We start from the raw sequence: 18,689 nt of genomic DNA on the forward strand, positions 1-18,689 counted from the left end.
TAAAATTCTCTTTAATTGTAAAGTAGGATCTTAAGTCACAACTTCAAAAATGCCACTTTTAGAAAGTTGGAATTTTCTTGTCCTAACCATTTGTTACCTGCAACCTGTGTCTTGAGTCAGTTGACAGTGAACAGTTGGCATTTGTGTATTCCTCCTAGATAGTGATACAACGGGTCACTTAGAGTTGGAAGGATAGGCAATTCTGCCAGAATGGATGGGGTGGAGCTGCTCCCTGCCCCACTAATGTTTCAAAGGAGCAGCCTCAGCACACTCACAGAAAACTTAACACCAGTCATTGGTCACCTAGACCTCTTGGAGCCTAGGCAGGGAGGATGCAAATTCTAGAACCATCTGTGGGGGGTGGAAACTCCAGAAGTTATGTCCACTTTTAAGCTGCACTAGGTTTAAAAATAGGACCCAAAGACCCACTCTTAAGTTCACTCCTAGACCTGCGGAGGACACTAAAGAGGCCCGTCTGGTACTTCAGATGATTGCCCTGTAGCTTGAAGCCTCCCTTGAACCATCAGAGTATTGCCCCTGCTGCTAGAGGACCTCACTTGTTGCTTGAAACCAGGACTTCCAGAGTGACTCTAAGGGCTAGTTGGCTGGCCTCCTTTTCTGAACTACAGGAACAGAAAAGGCTCCAGCAGATCCAACCCTATTCCTGGACCGTGCCGGCAGTGAGTTTTACCCTCCAAGTGGTGCCCACCCAGTCCTAGGCTCTTGGAAGAGGTGCTAAAGGTGCTGAACCAGTCAAAAATCAAAGCTTGGGACTTGAAATATTTTCAGCCAAAAAGTACCCTGAGAACCGACAGAAGACTGGGACCTACTTGCTCACCTATCTGCCCAAGGTGTATCGCTGAGTGGCCTAAATCTGTAGTAGCTCCAGCTACAGTCTTCTCTGAAGTAGCAAATCATGTTCAGTGGCTCCTCTTCTTAAGGTTATCTGGGCTTGTTGAGCCCTCATCAGAGACAGCCTGTAGCCTTTTCCTTTTGGATATTTCCAACTTCAAAAAAAGTGACAAAGTCTGAATATAGAAATCTTAACAGCGACTGCGTCCAGCAGCTCACCAATGATGATGCCTACTCCTCAGGCTGCATTGCTCCGCTGCAATTTACCTTCACAGACATTTGTCCTCAAAATTCCTGTTAAGTCCAAAGGTAAGCCGAGACCAGGCCCAATCCACCTCGCGTATCAGAACCGCACTCCATAGCAGTCAGCCATAACTTTCAACTTTACCCCGGTCTTGCACGATTAGATGTTCGTGGTTTGTGCTTCGATCTTTTAGGCTCTATTTTCCACTATAAACTTTAATAAAAAATGTTTGTTACATCTTTCTTGTATTGTGTTTTCACTTCATTCCTGTTTATTTGTTGCATAAATTCTTAATACAGTGCCTCTGAGTTAAACCTGATTGCTTCTCTGCCAAGTTACCATAGGGTTAAGCACAGGTTAATTTAGTAGCTTTTGTGATTTACCCTTACAAGTGTTGTGGTGGTTGCTTGAGAAGGTCTATCACCCCCGCAACCAAAAACCCAGTTTCTGACACCTGTATTTTGAATTACCATTCCAAGGAGTCCTTGAATCATGGTTCTAATTGCTCCCAAACTCAAAGTAGGCATTGTATTTTTTTATAATGTAACCCAGTGTTTTTCCATGAGAGTGCTAGCCTTTACACAGTGAAAATCATCTCTGGAGTAAGGGTGGGCGTAGTGGGCGTAGTGGGGCTACGTGAAGCAGCACGTAGTGTGCCCAAATCTACGCACACTACGCGCTTCGCGTAGCCCCACTACGTGCCACCCACCTCCCGCCCGCCCTTCTTTTAAATAATATCAGCAATATAAAATAAATTAAAGTAAAGCGACTTACCGTAAGCGCGGCGTCTCCGGGGCTCCCTCTTCTTCGTTTCTAATTTCTTCTGACAAATGCGCATGCGCGGACGCCCGCGCATGCGCATTTCTCGCGAGAAATGCGCATGCGCGGGTGTCCGCGCATGCGCATTTGCCAGAAGAAATTAGAAACAGAAAGAGGGAGCCCCGGAGACGCCGCGCTTACGGTAAGTCGACTTACTTTAATTTATTTTTCATTGCTTATATTATTAAAAGGAGGGCAGGCGGGAGGTGGGTGGCGGGTGGCAAGCAGCTACGCTTCGCCCTCGGCGTGTGCGTAGCGCTGCCCTGCTTCGCCTACTTCGGAAAGTGCGAAGCAGGCAGCGCTACGCCCGGGGTTACTCTGGAGGCGTTTTACTGCCAGGACACACTAAACAATACATATACATGTCCTGCTTTTTAAATGTCATTCACCCTGCCTAATGGGCATTTAAGGACTACCTCAAGGGTGACTTATTGGTATTAAAAGGGAAGGTTTAGGCCTGCCAAAAGTCATATTTTGCAAGGTTGGAATGACATATAAACTGCTTTCACAGGCTGCAGGAGCAGGCCTGAAGACATGTTTTACAGTGCTACTGTAATGGTGGCACAATGAGTGCTGCCTCCAACTGGTAGCACTTAATTTACAGGTCCTAGATACATGTAGTGTTATATACTAGGCACATATAAGTGAGTTAGGTGTGTTAATTAGGTGCATTCAATTTTTTGTAGAGAAAACAAGCATCTGGACATGCCTTTTGGCTCATAAGCTGTTAATTATATATTTCACTAATGCTATGCTACCCGTTCCCAAGCAAAACAGGGAGGCTAATCGGCACTGGGAATTTTATCCACTGATGTGAACTACACTGTTATTCATCTGAAATAGAAAAATTATTTTTTTTAAAATACAGCAGATAAAACCCAGTTTGAAAATTCATCTGGATCAACTATTTTTGTGGTCTTGCAGGCATCAGATGGTCATGAACATAAACAAGCTCTGTGGAAGGAAGTGGTATAGGGGAGGGACTCCCCCCACTACCCTCAGTCTCAAAGAGAGACAAGATGAAAAAGCTAAAGAACTCCACTGTGTCAACAGTTTTCAAACTTTCCTTGTCTACCTCAGCTGTGGAATTAATGTCCCGGTTGTAGATGTCTTTGCTTTTCATTGTGCCTTTTCTAGTTGCTTTACATTTCTTGTTTACCTTTGATAAGTTGAGTGCTGTTTGCTATTTTTGCTTGTATTTGTGATTTTATAACAGTCTATATTCTCCTTCTCCTGAGACATTATTTTAAGACCAAAATACCTGTGCTTATGCAACATTTTCATTTATCTAGTAATAACTGACTGTTTTTTATCGCCATGTTGGATTTATGAATCTAAGCAACATACCTTTGCATTCCAAGGGGTTCAACATAAAGCAGATTTGAACACAAATGTGGGTGATACTGTATGGTCTTGTTCCAGAAAAAAGTAAGACATTTTAGGAGAAATATACTCGCAGAGTTCATTTAAATAGGTAAAAAAAAAAAATGTGATGACTAACAAATTTGCTTCTTGAAAGTAATATCATGATTGCCAACCTAAAACATATATTACAAGGCAGTTAAAGTTTTGCAAGAAGACAAAGAATGCGCAAAATATAGGTAAATACAAGCATGGTTGGCTCCTAGAGGGTCTTGATATATTTCAAAAATTAATGTGCAAAATGTTGCCATATATTTATCAAACCTACCTGTTGCGTTAGAGTTAATCTTTTTGAAAGCTCCTCTTCCGACCTTTGAAGCTTCTCCTTCAATACAGAGTTTTCAGTCTGGAAAAATAAAATCGGTCTTTCTGTTGATTCAGTTCAAGAATTCATTTTACAAAATCACTTTTTTTTAAACAATTGTGCAAAACATAATAAAATGCAGCTTAACTCCAGAAACACACCTGATAGAGCTTCACTTTATTATCGTGAGTTGATAATCAGTCTACTTGGCTGGTGATTACGAAACACGCTGTTAAATCTAAAAATAACATTTGTTAATTAATCTACTTGCACACCTGAGTCAATCAAAATAATTACACAACGGAACACATAGGTCACACCTGAAGCTGCCCAGGCAAGTAAGAATTGACAATCACCACAATGATATTGCAGAGGTGGAACATAGGCCTTTGCGGTACAGGGAGGTGAGGGGGGCAATGCGTAATGGGAACCCTAACCCTTCAGCGGGCCCTCGTTTAGCCCAAGGACAAGGAATATCTATCGGAGAGGTATGAAAATTTCAGACACTCATTATTCATAGTTTGTAGGTGGGCATCATGCTGCTTTATGCAATACATTGCAATAATTAAATACATAACTGCAGACAACTTTGCCTTTTAGGTCGAGCCTAGCGGCAGCGCGCATGCACAGCTCTCTCTGTGAGATTGCTGTAGTAGAGTATGAGAGAGAAGCTGCGTCTACTCTCCGCCCATATTTTTCATTGGCTTGTGTCATTGTCTTTCATAAATGCTGCTGTCGGATTCGTTAATAGGCTTGTTAGTCCCTCCTTAGTACGGCCGTGTCATTATTTGCAACCTACCACAGCTACTGGCCCCTTTACTTCGGTTGTTACAAGCAACCTGTTATTTAGTCTATAAGCACTATTTACTTATTTGGGTTTCTCTTACTGCAGGCCAGACATGCGCTGCTTCAGCCGAAAATGCTTGTGTATTTTTTGAGCAGCAATTCCGCTCACGTTACACGGGCGCCCTCTTTCAATCACTTTAACTCGCCATTACCTTGTGTCTGTTTCAACCCCCCTAAGTAAAATGGATTTAGAAATGATTAGCTAATTAAGTCATGTGAATTCCAGGTAGCACATAATCGTGTGCTAATGGGCTGAAGCTGACAACAGCAGATCTGTGTTACATATCATTTGCACTATGCCACCCGACAGGTTGTTTTCAAAAGCCTCTTTTATTAACAAGACCACCAATACCACCACCACCAATACCACCACCACCAATATCACCACCAGCAATACCACCACTACCAATCCAAAACCACCACCACCAATCCCACTGCCAATCCAATTCCGCCACCACGAATACCACCACCACTACCACCACCAGTACCACCAATAACACCCCCACCAATACCACCCCCACCACCACCAATACCCCCATCACCAATACCAACATCACCACCAATACCACCACTAATACCACCACTACCACCCCAATACAACCACCAGCACCAATATCACCAGCACCAATATCACCACCACCAATACCACCACCACCAATACCACCACAACCAATATCACCACCACCAATATCACCACCTTGAATACCACCACCACCAATATCACCACCTTGAATACCACCACCACCAATACCACCACCACCAATACCACCACAACCAATACCACCACCAATACCAATACCACCAATAGCAATACCACCAATAGCAATACCACCAATAGCAATACCACCAATAGCAATACCACCACCTCAGCACCTCTCGCTCACTAGTAATAGCAGGGGCACTGTACGAGGCCGAAGCTCAGCTGAGACCATCCCTTCCTCATCTACCATGCCTGCCATAAAGCACAGCCTACCCTGCACCAGGAGGTGAAGCTAGGGCCCTAATACAGCTGGAGTGCTTTTTATTAGGCCAAAGATAGCAATGATATTACCAATGCCACACTGCACACTTAAATCACGGAGAGGGCAAGAAATACCCCCCCCACCTCACTCCTGCTCTTCCTCCTGAGCCGGGACAGTGTAATCACAGAGCGAAAGTTATTGGAGCGCTTTGTTAGTGTTTATAGCTCGGAACATATGAATCTCTCACTTCACACTTGTGTCTGTGTAATTTACAAGACTTAAACATCTTCTTCACTGCACTATTTATCACTACTTAGAAGATGTTGTAGACCGGTCTCTTCCTCTGATATTTACAATCTAACCAGCGGGCGAGAAGGTTTTTTATTGCAATGCAATAGGTCTTGCATTTGTAAGAGTTTAAGCTATTAGTATTGCAAATGACAATGGCTTTTATTTATGTTTTAAAACCCAAAACATAAATAAAAGGCATTGTCACTTACAAAGGCCAATAGCTCAAACTCGTGTGAATGCGAGACCTTTTGCATTGCAAATACTTGTTCACATTGCAAAATCAACAGATTACATTTTGTATATATTGGGTTGTTGTTTAGGAGTATAATTTTTTCTGTGATGTTGTTTTGATAATTTTTTATGTTGAGATAATTTTCAATATTAGTTTAATGTATGTTTTGTGGTATTTAGTACTTGAACCTTTGTTAGGATTCTAGTCTCTTAGTAATGGGACCCACATCTGCGGGAACACCTCCGTCTGATCCTGTAATCCATAGATAATGCATTCATGGGATGCTGTTTGGATTATTGCCACCATCCAGTCCTCCTGTGAAGGGGGCGTAGCTGACCTCCATTTCTGGAGGATGCAGAGTTTAGCAGTGGAGATCGCTGTGTAAAGGAGCTGGCGTTGTGGTTGCATGAAGTCCGGGGTGCCACCGGTGTCATGCAGGAGGATAACCGGAGGTTGAAAGGGTGGACGGAGAGGAATTACCTCACTCAAAGTGTTCCCATTGAAAGACCAGAAGGGTTGTATAAAGGGGCATTCGCAAAGTATATGAGGGAGGTTGCAGCATGCATCCACCCATCTCCAGCACCCAGAGTGTGGTAGGAGCCCTGCTTTGTGCAATTTCGTGGGGGTCCAGTGCCGATCATGGAGGGTTTTGAAGAGGCAGAATTTTAGTCGGGCCTCTCGTGTTCACCTGTCAAGGGCCTCCACCATTTCTGCCCAGTCTTCCTTCTCAACTGTGAATTAGGTGTGGGCAGAATTTGCGTAGTTGTGCTACGCAAAGTTCGGTGAAACGGCAAAAATTCTCCGCGAGCACACAGAATTCCGCGAGCTCGCGGAATTGCTTGTGCCGCCAGAAGAATTGTTTTCTCCAGGTGGTCCTTCATGGTGCCACCAATGAAGAGGGGTGAATTGATGATTTTACTGAAGTGAGAAGCAGCGGAGCAGCAAGGTCCATGTTCCCAGTAAGCGACTTGCTTGAGTGGCGAGGAGGCACTTTTCTATCAAGTGGTCTTGCGGTTCCAGCCGTCTCCTTTGGACCCTGGGCGCCGAGGTTCAAATCCTGGCCCTGGTGCTAGACTCAACATTGTGTGATTCCCAGTCACTTAATCTCCTTGTGTCTAAAAATTGCAAAATGTAATGTATATAAAATGTAATTGTGGAATCCCCACTTGATTTACACGATCTGCTAGATCGTCTCCCATCCACTAATGTAATGTGCTAGACAGTTTAGTTTGTGCTATACAAATACCAATGCATACATTCTTACATCCATCTCAGTTATTTTTCTGTTCTTCATGCCAGTACAGCAGCACAAAGGCGACTAACTGGATTACTACTTGTTTGGATGTTAAAAAAAGCAATTTAGGAGTGGTTTAATTCATTAATTAGGCCTTTAGAACTTGCCTGTACTCCTCTGCATAGTCCGAAGTATTTTACACCCATTTTACGTGCTAGTCTAGCTCCAAATGATGGTATTCAGTGGACGTTTTTCCTCCCTGGTCAGACGTTACCTTAATTCACAGGTCACAGACAACAAACTTCATGGAGGCAACCCCTGGGGCAATATTTACTGTCTGGAAACTTTCCTTTCGGTGCTGTTGTAGGAGTGGCACAGTTTGATTTCATCACTAAACACAGTGCGACCTTCCCCAGTGTCCTTCTGCTGTCCTTGGTGCCCCAACCATACCCTTCAAGAAGGGAACGCCGTGGATTAGAGGAATGTATATGACATTTAGTGACGTGCATACGACCGGGGCCTAGCGATGAGCACCAACAAGGATTCACCCTGGACCCACCGGCCCTTTATATACAGGGTCGGGTTACATTTCGAACTTGCAGTGGACAGCTGTTTGCTATGGTGTCGATGTGATTTCAAGACAAACTAGCACAGTTGGGTAGATTTTATTGCTACTCATAAGAAAATTTATTTCTGGGCATTCTAGAATCAGATTTTGCTGGATTTTATCCTGTGCTTTTTGACGCACATCACTTCTGCCTCACGTGCACCGTCCTGCATACTCTTTCCATCCGGACTGTAATGCCATGTTTAGCCTCATAGTAAAACTGTGAAGCAAACCAGGGAGTAACAAAAATGCTTGGTATCCATATCTCCTCCAAATTCACTGGCCCAACAGAAAAAGGCAAGGCTGCAGTCTCCCCAAATACAACTTACTCCCAGCCCCCCACAAAGGGAGTGTCATAAACTATTGTTACCCTTCGATGGGGAGGGGCTTTTTACTCCGCCATGAGAATAGAAGCGGGGATAGGGGAGCGATATTAGGGAATGAAGAGAGGAAGGGGATGACAGATGGAACACTACAGGGTGATGCACCTGGAAAGGAAGAGGGGGGGGGGGGTACAAGAAAATGAAGACCGGTGAGGGAGCACAGGCAGGAAGAGCAGAAGGAATACATTAAAAGTGTACGGCACAAACGCAGTCCATATTAATAACCGAATGAATGGAAAGTTCAGAACGGAAGTACGAAATTGGAAATGGGAACAGAGCCAGGAAAATAAATATCCAAGAAGATGCCACCATTTTTTGCAATACCTCTACTCAGCATGCTCACGAATTCTGCTATGCCGCGGATCGCGGAATTTTCGGCAATTCCGCGTGGGACGCGAAATCGCCAAAATTCCGCGAGCATAATGGAATTTACCGCCCACCTTTACTGTGAATTGTAGCCATGCTTGCCATTTGGCCCAAAGGCCACGTTGTTGTTCCCCTGTCCAGGGCCTCCACCATTTCCGCCCAGTCTTCCTTCTCGACTGTGAATTGTAGCCATGCTTGCCATTTGGCCCAAAGGCCACTTTGGAGAGGTTGCGAGAACAAGAGGTTTATTAGCGTACTGTAAAGACCCGACATCACTCCTTTGTGTTTGCCCCATGGTGTCAGATACTCCGCTATCGGAGAGGTGGCAGGGCCCAAGATCGGGGGCCAAGGCAGCATCGCAAACAGTGTTTTAAATGTAGGTAATTCCAGGCCTGTTGAGGGGCAGTCCGTACTCCTCTCGCAGCTGTGCGAATGGTTTTAAGTGACCTTTAGTAGTACCTGATCTAGAGAGCGTATGTTTGAGGCTTCCCATATGGGCCAGTGGATTGTCCACCTGCTTATCCTGATGCTGCCATTGCCCCATAACGGCGTCTTGGTGTGTAGACTATGTTGGATGCCCTGAAGTCGATGCACACGGTGCCATGCCTTTAATGTGGCCTGCACAACAGGGTGCAGTGCTGGTCCAGTCGAGCAAGGGCACCAGTACAGGGGATCCAGTCTGTCAACACTTTTGAGAAGTGATCTTTCTGTTGTCACCTATGGGGAGGGGGGGTCCGGTCACTCCAGGAGTTGGTAGGCAAGCTGTGAGAGGTGTAAGGCTAAGGTATAATGTTCCACTGAGGGTAAGCCCAAACCGCTGCAGGAGTGACAGGCAATATGTTTGGATGCCGACAGGCAGGGGCATGTGGCGCCCCAGACAATGGCCCGTTTACGAGCATCAATGAGGCTTAAAGTAGTTAAGGGTACCACTATGGCCAGCATTCCCAGGACATAGGTGACACATGGTAGCGTGACCATCCTTACTACTTGGACTCTGCCTCACATGGAGAACCCCAGCAGGGACATTTATCAAAATCTTCTTTCATCTGCTCTATAAGGGATGCCAAGTTGTTCATCACTATTCCTTCCAGGCCTCTGTTGACCAGTACTCCTAGGTATTTGAACCGGGAAGGTTTCCACCTAAAGGGGTAACCATGGATTACAGCTCTCATGGTGCCCAAGGAGAGCGGGAGAGCCTTGCTGTTTTCCCAGTTTACTTTATAGCCTGACAGGGCCACAAAGCGGTCTATGATTTCCAGTAGCGCCGGTAGGAAGCATGGCAAGTCCCTAAGAGTGAGTAGGATATCATCAGCGTACAGGTATTTTTTAGAGAGGACATCAGCAATAGAAATGCCTGTGACATGCGATGAATGGCGAATGACAGAAGCCAGAGGTTCCATGGCTAGTAGGAACAGGAAGGGGAGACCGGGCAGTCCCGTCGAGTTCCTCCCTGGATTTTGAAGGTGTCCAACAGAGAGACTTCATGGATTTAAAAAAATATGACCATCTTGATGGCCCCCAGTGGCATAATAAGTACATGGGATAAAGTAAGGAAATTCTTCAGAATATTGAATTATTGAGTGATAAACGGGCATGCTCCCCTCCTTCTATGTTTCAGTTGCCCAGAAGTTCAAGAATCAAGCAACTGTAAGAAAAGCCTGCAGTGATCCAGGACGTGCTGGGAAATGCTCTGGCATCAGCTTAGAGAGGGTACCTGGAAGAAGAAGTTGGGTTGAGAATTTAGTTATGCACCCCTATATGTGTATATACGTTTGGAGAGGGAAAAACTCTGGGCTTGAACAACATTCTATGACCAGTCTTTGCCCTACTGTGGCAGCCTTCTAGTCAAGCCCTAACCTAAGCAAATTGACTCCTTGATGTTGCCTCGGAAGAGGAGGAGATTCCCATACCACCACACATTCCTCAGCGCATTGTAAACATGCAAGACCTAAACTTGCATAAAGTCCCTCGTCAGCACACTGGCATTATCACAATTAAGGCCATTTACGCAAGCAAAGGGGTGGCCTTGGATGTTCCGGCATCTCTAATAGGCTGGAGAATAGTTCAACCCTGAACCTTTATATCTTGGTTGTCACAGAAGCCCAAGTACCCATAAAAATGAGAGAGAGTGTAACCAGTAGTGGGTAGGGTAGTAAGTCCCAGGGTTATCTCAGAGCGGTTCAGTAGTTCTGCAACTGTCTTCCATGATTCATAACTCTCAATCAATCAGCGTGCAATTGCTGAAAACCCCACTTCTAAACATTTGCCTAACCTTCAATTCCCTGCTCTATTTTTCCCTTTATAACTAAACACCTAAAGTAGACTACTCAATGTACATTTGAAATTCTTTTTAGTGAGATGGAAACATTTTAGGTGAAATAATTCATTCACAAGACACCATCCTCATTGCCTCCATCTTGCTCTCTTCTTTCCTCTTCCATGGCCCCTCCTGTATTTTTCTAGTGTCCTGTTCAGGCATTCAGGTAACCTTAGGGCAGAAAAAAGTCATGTACTGCAAAGCTACAAAATAACGTAAAAGGTTAAGTGGGATGATTTTGTTGGTTGTAAGGTGGTACTGTACATGGTTATGTGTGTGCAATTTTTGAACATTTTCTTTTTTTCGCTGAATATAGCCCAAACCAGTCTGCGAAATTAACATGCGCTCATACCTTTAAATATTTAATGCAGGTCGCCAAATATTTCTTGACATCGCTGTCACTGCCGGCCAGAAGCTTCAGGGAGAGATGGGTAAGGTGTTTGAATGGATTGGTTTCAATTACATTCAAGCTTGCAGACGTGCAATCACGAGATGTTACAAGCTGTAGCAAAAACCTGCGACCGATAAAAACTATACTTTAATCACACTGATACACTAATAAGCATTTAGAGTTCAGATCAGAGCTTACTTATGTTAATAAACGAGGTATGAAACACAGAGTAAACCGTCCCAATCATAGAGTCGAATATAACCGCTTGCGTCAATTCAGCAACTGAAGTAGTAGACATTTGACCACACACTACAGGCAGAAGCTATAGAAACCAACCAATACATACACGAATGAAATAAAAAAAAGAATTACGACTTAAGTTAGAAAATATGGCAAAACATATCTTAGAGGACAGGGCGCCAAAAAGAGGGCAAACTATTGTAATGAGTAATCATTTCTAGAATGGAAAAAAATACATTCATGTTTAATTAGGTCAAAAATGGAATATCTCAAACATCACTTAAACTGATCGACTGTGATATGGCACTACAAGCACAACATGACAACCAGTGAGCCAGTCCATCGGAACAATCAGGGCAAATACAAGTCTGAATGAATAGAGGTATAGTAGATGCAGGTTAAGTGGTGGTTTCAGAGCGACAGTTAACCTTACTAAATCATTAATGACAGAGGAATGGAATATTTACCCGAGGGAGAAAGCCCTTCCCCAACCCCCCTCCCCCCAAATCTGGGGTGATCCGCTCCCCTTCTCCTCCTTGAGGAAGATACTCCAGCCTGTAGCTGGAGGACAGAACCAAACATTTCCAGGATGAGAACGTTTCTGATTTTGCTGGCAAAAGTACAAGTTTGTGGCAGCCCACGCTCTGCCAGTTGCATGGGCGTTACTATTGCGAGCAAAGGAAATGAGGGGATGCAGCAGCTATTACTGAGCCAGATTCGGCTGGACCCAGGGCCAGACTGGGAACCCAAAGCAGCCCTGCTAATTTTGTTGGACCAGCCCCCTGGGTGGCTGGAGAGGGGAGTGCGCAAGTGTGCACTGCTGCTTTTGTTACTGGGGGCCAATACTTGAGCACCGCTGCAAAACCGCCCCCCCAGTAACAAAAGTTGACCCCACTACTAAGAAACTGGCCCCCACCCTTCCAGCCTCCTGGGGAAATGCCTGATGCCCGCTACAGGCCTGACCGGCTCCAGTAAAATATGTTGATTTGAACCACCCTGGGATACATTCAGAAGCTCCCAGTGGATTTCCACTTTGTCTTGCAATAAGCTTCCTCTAGATAGACGATTCTGAGAGACGGTACAGCCTCCACCGTCTCTGATCCCCTCTCCTGTTCAGTATACAGCAAGGGGTAACGAAGCGATACCACACATGTCACTGAATTTAGCAAATTCCTTTTACTGCTCTGGTTTACAGAGAGTCTATTTTAAGATTTTCTTAACTAACAGCTACAATTTAATTTCCAAGCTGCTGCAGCTATGGCCCTTCATGTTAAGAAGATTCGATTTTCCATGAACTCAAGAGATGAGAAGTAGAGATATGGCCTTATGCTTGCTGGAGAATCGCCTCAACTTCAAAGGTATCATTTTACAGTACTAAACAGAAAGCTAACAAGCATTGGCACACTCCTGCATTGGCATTTGGGACCTAATAAGTGTTTAGCCATGTAACAGTGGATGTTGTTACACCAAGGATAATGTGCTGGATAACTAAACACTTATAAGGTCCCAAAGGCGAGACCTATTGGTTATGCCAAGGGAAGCTAAACCCCCACTGTACACTCATCACACATATGGCTATTCATTCTATGCTGAAACGGAGCCTAAACTTCTGTAACCCAAGGAGAGTCTGGATCATATGGGGGCAACCGGGACAGTTCAAGTTAGACAGCATAGAGTATGAGCACCAAATTGCACGACTGATTCCGGTCCAAGAGATTTTGTGTGGAAAGTATCCCAATAAATATTGAAATGAGAGAAACAGAAAGACAGGAATTGGGAGTAAGAGAATTAATGAACGGGAGAGAAAGACAGATGGAGTGATAGAGAATGAATAACAAAGAAACTGAAACAAAAATATAAAGATGGAATTTGGGAATTAGGAGAGAATATGTGGGGAGGAGGGTGAGAAACGAAAACGGTGGGGTAAAGAGAGAAAGATGGAGGTGAGGAACAGCGAGATGAAACAATGTAAGAGACAGAGGTGGGAAAATATTGAAGAGATAATGTTGTGAGAGAGAAAGAGATCAAGAGAATGCAAACCAAAACGATAGTGGAGAAGACAGAGATAAAATGGGGAGTTGGATAGAGAGGAAGGGATAGTGAGGTGGGAGAGGTAGAAGGGGAGAGATCAAACGAGGGAAGTAAGAGAGTAAAGTATGTGATAGGAATGTAGAGCTTAGAGAGAGGTGTCAGCTAGAGAGGAATAAGGAGATATGAAAGTAGTAGGAGAAGGAGAGATCACAGGGGAGGGATATAGAAATAGAGAGTGAAAGAAAGAGAAGGGAAGGAGAAACAGGTAAAGAGTGGAGGAGGAAGGAGTAGAAGCGGAAGTGGAGACTTAGGGAGGAAGAAATACATGGAGAAGGACTGAGAGATGAGAGAGTGCAAGATAATGAATAATATAGAGACGGGAACGAGATAGTGGAGGCGAAAGAATGAAAGAAAGATTTTTCTCAGGTGGAGTTAGGTTCAAAAGAAAGAGACCAAAAGAAGGAAAAGGAAAGTGTAAAATACAGAGGGAGGTGTGGGCTGAGTGAGCGAGAGGAACGCTTATAGAGATGTGCAGACAGATGGCAGAGGGAAATGGAGAAGGGGAGAGCATCGTGGAGAGGCCAATGGAACTAGAGAGAGGGAATTTTGAGCAAAGGAGTAAGTGAAAGGTCTAGAGAAAATAGAGAGAGTAATACAAGAAGAGGAAGAGAAAAGGTTACACAGGGAGAGACTAAAGGAGAGTGGAAGACTAAGAGGGAAGGGCACAGAAACTAATTGGAGTGGATAGGATGGGGTAGAGAGAGAAGAGGGGGTAAAGAAAGAGTCAGTGAGATGGAGTGAAACAGAGAGAGATGGAGAAAGAGTGAGGGAGAATGTGTCAGCAAAAAAAAATGAAAGGCGTAAAAAGGGTGAGAGAGATGGTGGAGGAATGAGAAACCAAAGAGAAAGGGAATGGGGAGAAAGACATGTAAAGTGACGCAAAAGAGAAAGAAAAAAAACAGATACAACGTGTATAAGTAAAAGTGGAGAGGTTTCATTATAATTTCACTAAGAATACAAATAAACTGATAGCAGCATGCGACTCCAAGTGCAGAAGCGTTCCTTGTACAGATATGTAACGTGAATAATTGTTTTACTCAGTTGCTGAAGTGGAATTAGTGAGCACACGCACAGGGCGAGCAGACAGACAAGGCGCCAGTGAGTATGAACTAGAAACAAAGTGCTCAGTAAATGATTAGGAGGGAAGGAGCGAGGGTTTAGCAGGGAAAGGAGGGACGCAGGGATGGGTGGGGTGAGAGAGCATGAGTCTGTGTGTGATGACAGTAAAAAAATAATGATATGATACGAGAGGTGTGTTTTAGGAAAAGTGTGCATACGGAAAGCAGCCAGCCAGAATATGGGCTGGACCTCCCCCTCCCTAATCATAGGTTTACTCATAGACAAAACTCCTTCCCTCTCCAATTCACTCACTCACTTCAGGCTAGGCCTGGGCGGTAAATTCCGTTCCGTTCGCGGAATTTTCGGAATTTGGGTAATTTCGCGTTCCGCGGAGAACACGAAATTGCCCAAAAACCTGCATTCCGCGACTTCGCGAAATTTTTTGCTTGTTCGCGTTCTCAATATGCGTGTTCGGGAGATATTTCACCCCGAGCACGCAAACAGCGATCTCGAACAGGAAAAAAGTATCGCGAACAAGCAATTCCGCGTGTTCGCGGAATTTCTGCGTGTTCGCGGAGATTTTTTACCGTTTCGCGGAGATTTGCGTAACGCGATTACGCAAATTCCGCCCACCCCTACTTCAGGCCAAGTCGTCCCCTCGCTCTGTCCCTCTCTGTGAAGTACCCGAGACAGAGCCAGATCTAACTCCTCTGACAGCAACGTATCCGAAGAGCACTTATTTCTTTCTGAGAGGGAGAGAGCCTGCTTTGCAGAAACTTCACTGCAAACTTTTCATCATAACCCGGCTTTAGCCGGAGTGGAAGGAAAAACAGAAACCTGTGCTTGTTTGTGGGGCGAAGAGCTACACCAAAAAGTGAGGCACTTTTAAAGATGGAGTGAAAGTGCTGCAGCGTCCCGCAAGTGGTGCACGCGTGCTCGTGTTGCTGGTAACTGCATTCCTCGCTTTCACTTTTGCCACCACACGTGTGAATTGCTCTAGAAGGAAAAACAGAAACCTGTGCTTGTTTGTGGGGAGAGGAGCTACACCAAAAAGCGAGGCACTTTTAAAGATGGAGTGAAAGCGCTGAGTGCGCGCACATGGCTGGTCCCTTCTGAACAGACTCTGCCGATGCCCAGAAAATAGGTCAAACCTCTGAAGACCGTGCCCTGCACGTCCATTGTTGGGGCAAGTGACTGGCCTGGATCATATGTATAAACTTGTATGTTGGTCTGTTTACAAGCAAAGTATGCAGAGGCAATTGTTAGTTTAGTTTAGGCTGACAGCTGAGACCTGCTCTGCCTTTTCAATCTCTGCTGTATTTACAAAGGGCCGGGGAGCACCCCGTCAAGATCAACAGAGGAAACTGGTTGTGCATTGTTGCCCATGATGTAATCCACCTAACAGTGTGGTAAGCGAAGAGATTTCGGAGGTGCCGTGTTTGTGTCTCCATGGCAAATAATGCATTCTTTCCGTTCCATTCTGCACACAAAAAAAACCGAAAAACGTGTTTATAAAATAATCACCCACTTGAACTGTTTCAAGCAGCCACAGGCTCAGTTTACACAAGCGCTGGTCAAACGCTGCTCCCGGCACCCCGAGCGCCGCGCTAATTAACAATCACGCGCAGGGTGCCATCTGTTTCAAATCAGCGTGGTGAAAGCAACCACGCTAATTCAAGATTTTCCAGCACTTGTGCTTGTGCGCCATCTTGCGGGAGCGAGCAGCAGCGCGCGGGCCGTCTGTTTTCAATTAGCACGCGCGACGCTGCTCGCTCCCGCAAGGTGAATGCCAGCACGAGTGCTTGAAAAGAGCTGACCGATTCCTAAAGGTCACTCCTAGAGCAGCGTGGAGTACTACGCTCTAGGTGAGACCTAAAAACTGTAATTTCCATTGACCACGGTCTTAGAATGTCTTGAAAATCTTCAGACTGCTCTGTTTTATAAGAGAGTTCTATGAACGGCATGATCAGGCTCACTGGCTCATGATTTTTTACATGAATTCCACAATCTTTCAATGAAATGGCCAGGTGTCATGATGGCCAAACAAGTCACTGACTTCGGCCAGCCCATCATTTAAAAACGAGCATTTTCAATGCAATACGTCTCACATTCACGAGAGTTTTGAGCTATTGGCATAGTAAATGACAATGCCTTTTATTTATGTGTTGTTTTTAAAACAGATAAATAAAAGGCATTGTCATTTACAATAACAATTACCTATTACTATTTGCGAAAATAGTGCTCGGAGGCTGTAATTAAAGCCTACCGAGTAACAACACTCGTAACAGGTGGTGCACCATGGGAGGTTACAAAATGAGACAAGGTGGTACTGAGGAGGGACTACTAAGCCTATTGACCAAAGAACAGCCACAGTTTACAGTGGACAATGACACAAGCCAATGAAAAATGTGGGCGGACCATCAAGTCCCTACCTTGATTACAGCATGCTTCGTGGGGCAGCGCAAGCAGTGCCAGGCTCGACCTAAAAAGAGTAGCAGTTAGGGTGAAATGCTTGAGTCAAATGCTCGCTTCTGTGATCTACCCAAACTTCAGGTCATGATTTTGAATTCTGGCAGTTCTGAATTACCCTTCTGACTTCAATAAATTGAGTACAATTGAATTTTGTAATAGTAACATTTTTTATTTACGGCACTTAGGAACTAAAGAGATACAGTATGAAGTGCAAAATAAAAGCAAGTTAGTGCTATTAAAACAGATTTGATTGATATTTTGGAGAATGTTTGTAGGCTAAGGGCCCGATAATAAATTGTACTACACTGGTGGGGTCGAAACTCCACAAGCCTGAACACTTATAATGTGCAATAACACCCCACCAGTGCTGTGCAGATACAAGTCAATCCCCATGGACTAGACTAGACAATAGCCATGTCGCCCTGACTTTTCTGGATCAGATTCCACATGGAATTCCTTGTTCTATGAGGTAACACTCCTTCTTACTACCTGGTCTGAGTAGTTGATAAATGAAAATAAGGAGTCTGTGCTTGGCAGCGGATGAGGTGGGGACAGTATAAGGGCAGGGTAGGCTGGTGGGGGGAGGGAGAGCTTGACTGCTCCTCCCCGCCTGTTGAAGGATTCAGCTGCTGGTTGTGAGCAAAGCTCAGGCTGCTTTTGCAGCAAGATCTTCATGTTTTTAACAGCTGATTATTCTGGAATGTATATTTGAGCCCAGTGTTTAAGCACCTGGAAAATCTGGAACCCACAGAGCTACTACTGCTTCTAACTATAACTCAGGCTCATAGTAGGGTAATACACCATTTGCAGTAGATACCAATTTGGAATCCAAGGAGGACATATATAGCAAGTCATCCCCCAGAGGTTGACAAAATAAGTGCTCTGAAACGATTCAGAATCACATCTGTGGTGGCCGGTGAAACTGCATGCCCCGACCCCATAATCAACAATTTCCCTTTTACTAAGCTTCCACACTACATTCCCTGCTTTGCACCCCATGCAGAGTATGAGCACATCCACGCTGAGTGATAGCACAGGCTCCTAGCACAGACCCCACAGGTCTGTGCTATTACTCAGTGTGGCTGTGCTCATACTCTGTGCAAGATGTACAACGTAGGGGTTTCCATGGACGAGGACGGTGAGGACAAGGAAGAAGAGAGAGACCATGGTGAGGAGGTGGCAGCCACAGCAGGGAAGTGCCTTTTTTTAAATTATAATTATATTAGGGAGGTTGAAGGGGCCAGCTAATTCCGCTCTGCCATGGATTTGGAGTTTTGCCTGAACTCCATGTTCTCAACAGAGCGCGAAGTAGGGAAAACTCCGCTGACGGAGCAGAATTACTCACCGGGCTTACTTCTATACAGCTTCTCACCACACCCTATGCAAAAAGACTCCACAACGCCGGCATCCGCAACAAAGCCCCGGACTGGATCTGCTCTTTCCTCACCATTCGAAAACCGGGAGTCAGACTACCTCTGTTCCTCTCAGATCCCACAGAGATCAGCTGCAGAGTGCCTCAGGGCTCCTCCCTGAGCTCCACACTTTTAAACATCGACA

At 44.9% G+C, this 18,689-nt stretch overlaps 1 protein-coding gene across 5 annotated transcripts in view; it reads right to left on the reverse strand.

Moving 5' to 3' along the window:
- LOC146865911 (spindle assembly abnormal protein 6 homolog) overlaps positions 1–18,689 on the reverse strand; it is a 516,535-nt gene that overhangs the window by 301,740 nt on the left and 196,106 nt on the right. For all 5 annotated transcript variants that reach the window (XM_085632837.1, XM_085632841.1, XM_085632838.1 and 2 more), the window contains exons 5-6: positions 11,232–11,394; positions 3,606–3,683 (exon numbers count right to left, since the gene is read on the reverse strand). In XM_085632837.1, the coding sequence (XP_085488963.1) occupies positions 3,606–3,683; positions 11,232–11,394 (241 nt within the window). The remainder of the gene's footprint in view (positions 1–3,605; positions 3,684–11,231; positions 11,395–18,689) is intronic.

Source organism: Triturus cristatus, chromosome 2_1 (genome assembly GCF_964204655.1).
Source record: "Triturus cristatus chromosome 2_1, aTriCri1.1, whole genome shotgun sequence".
Classification (NCBI taxonomy): Eukaryota; Metazoa; Chordata; class Amphibia; order Caudata; family Salamandridae; genus Triturus; species Triturus cristatus.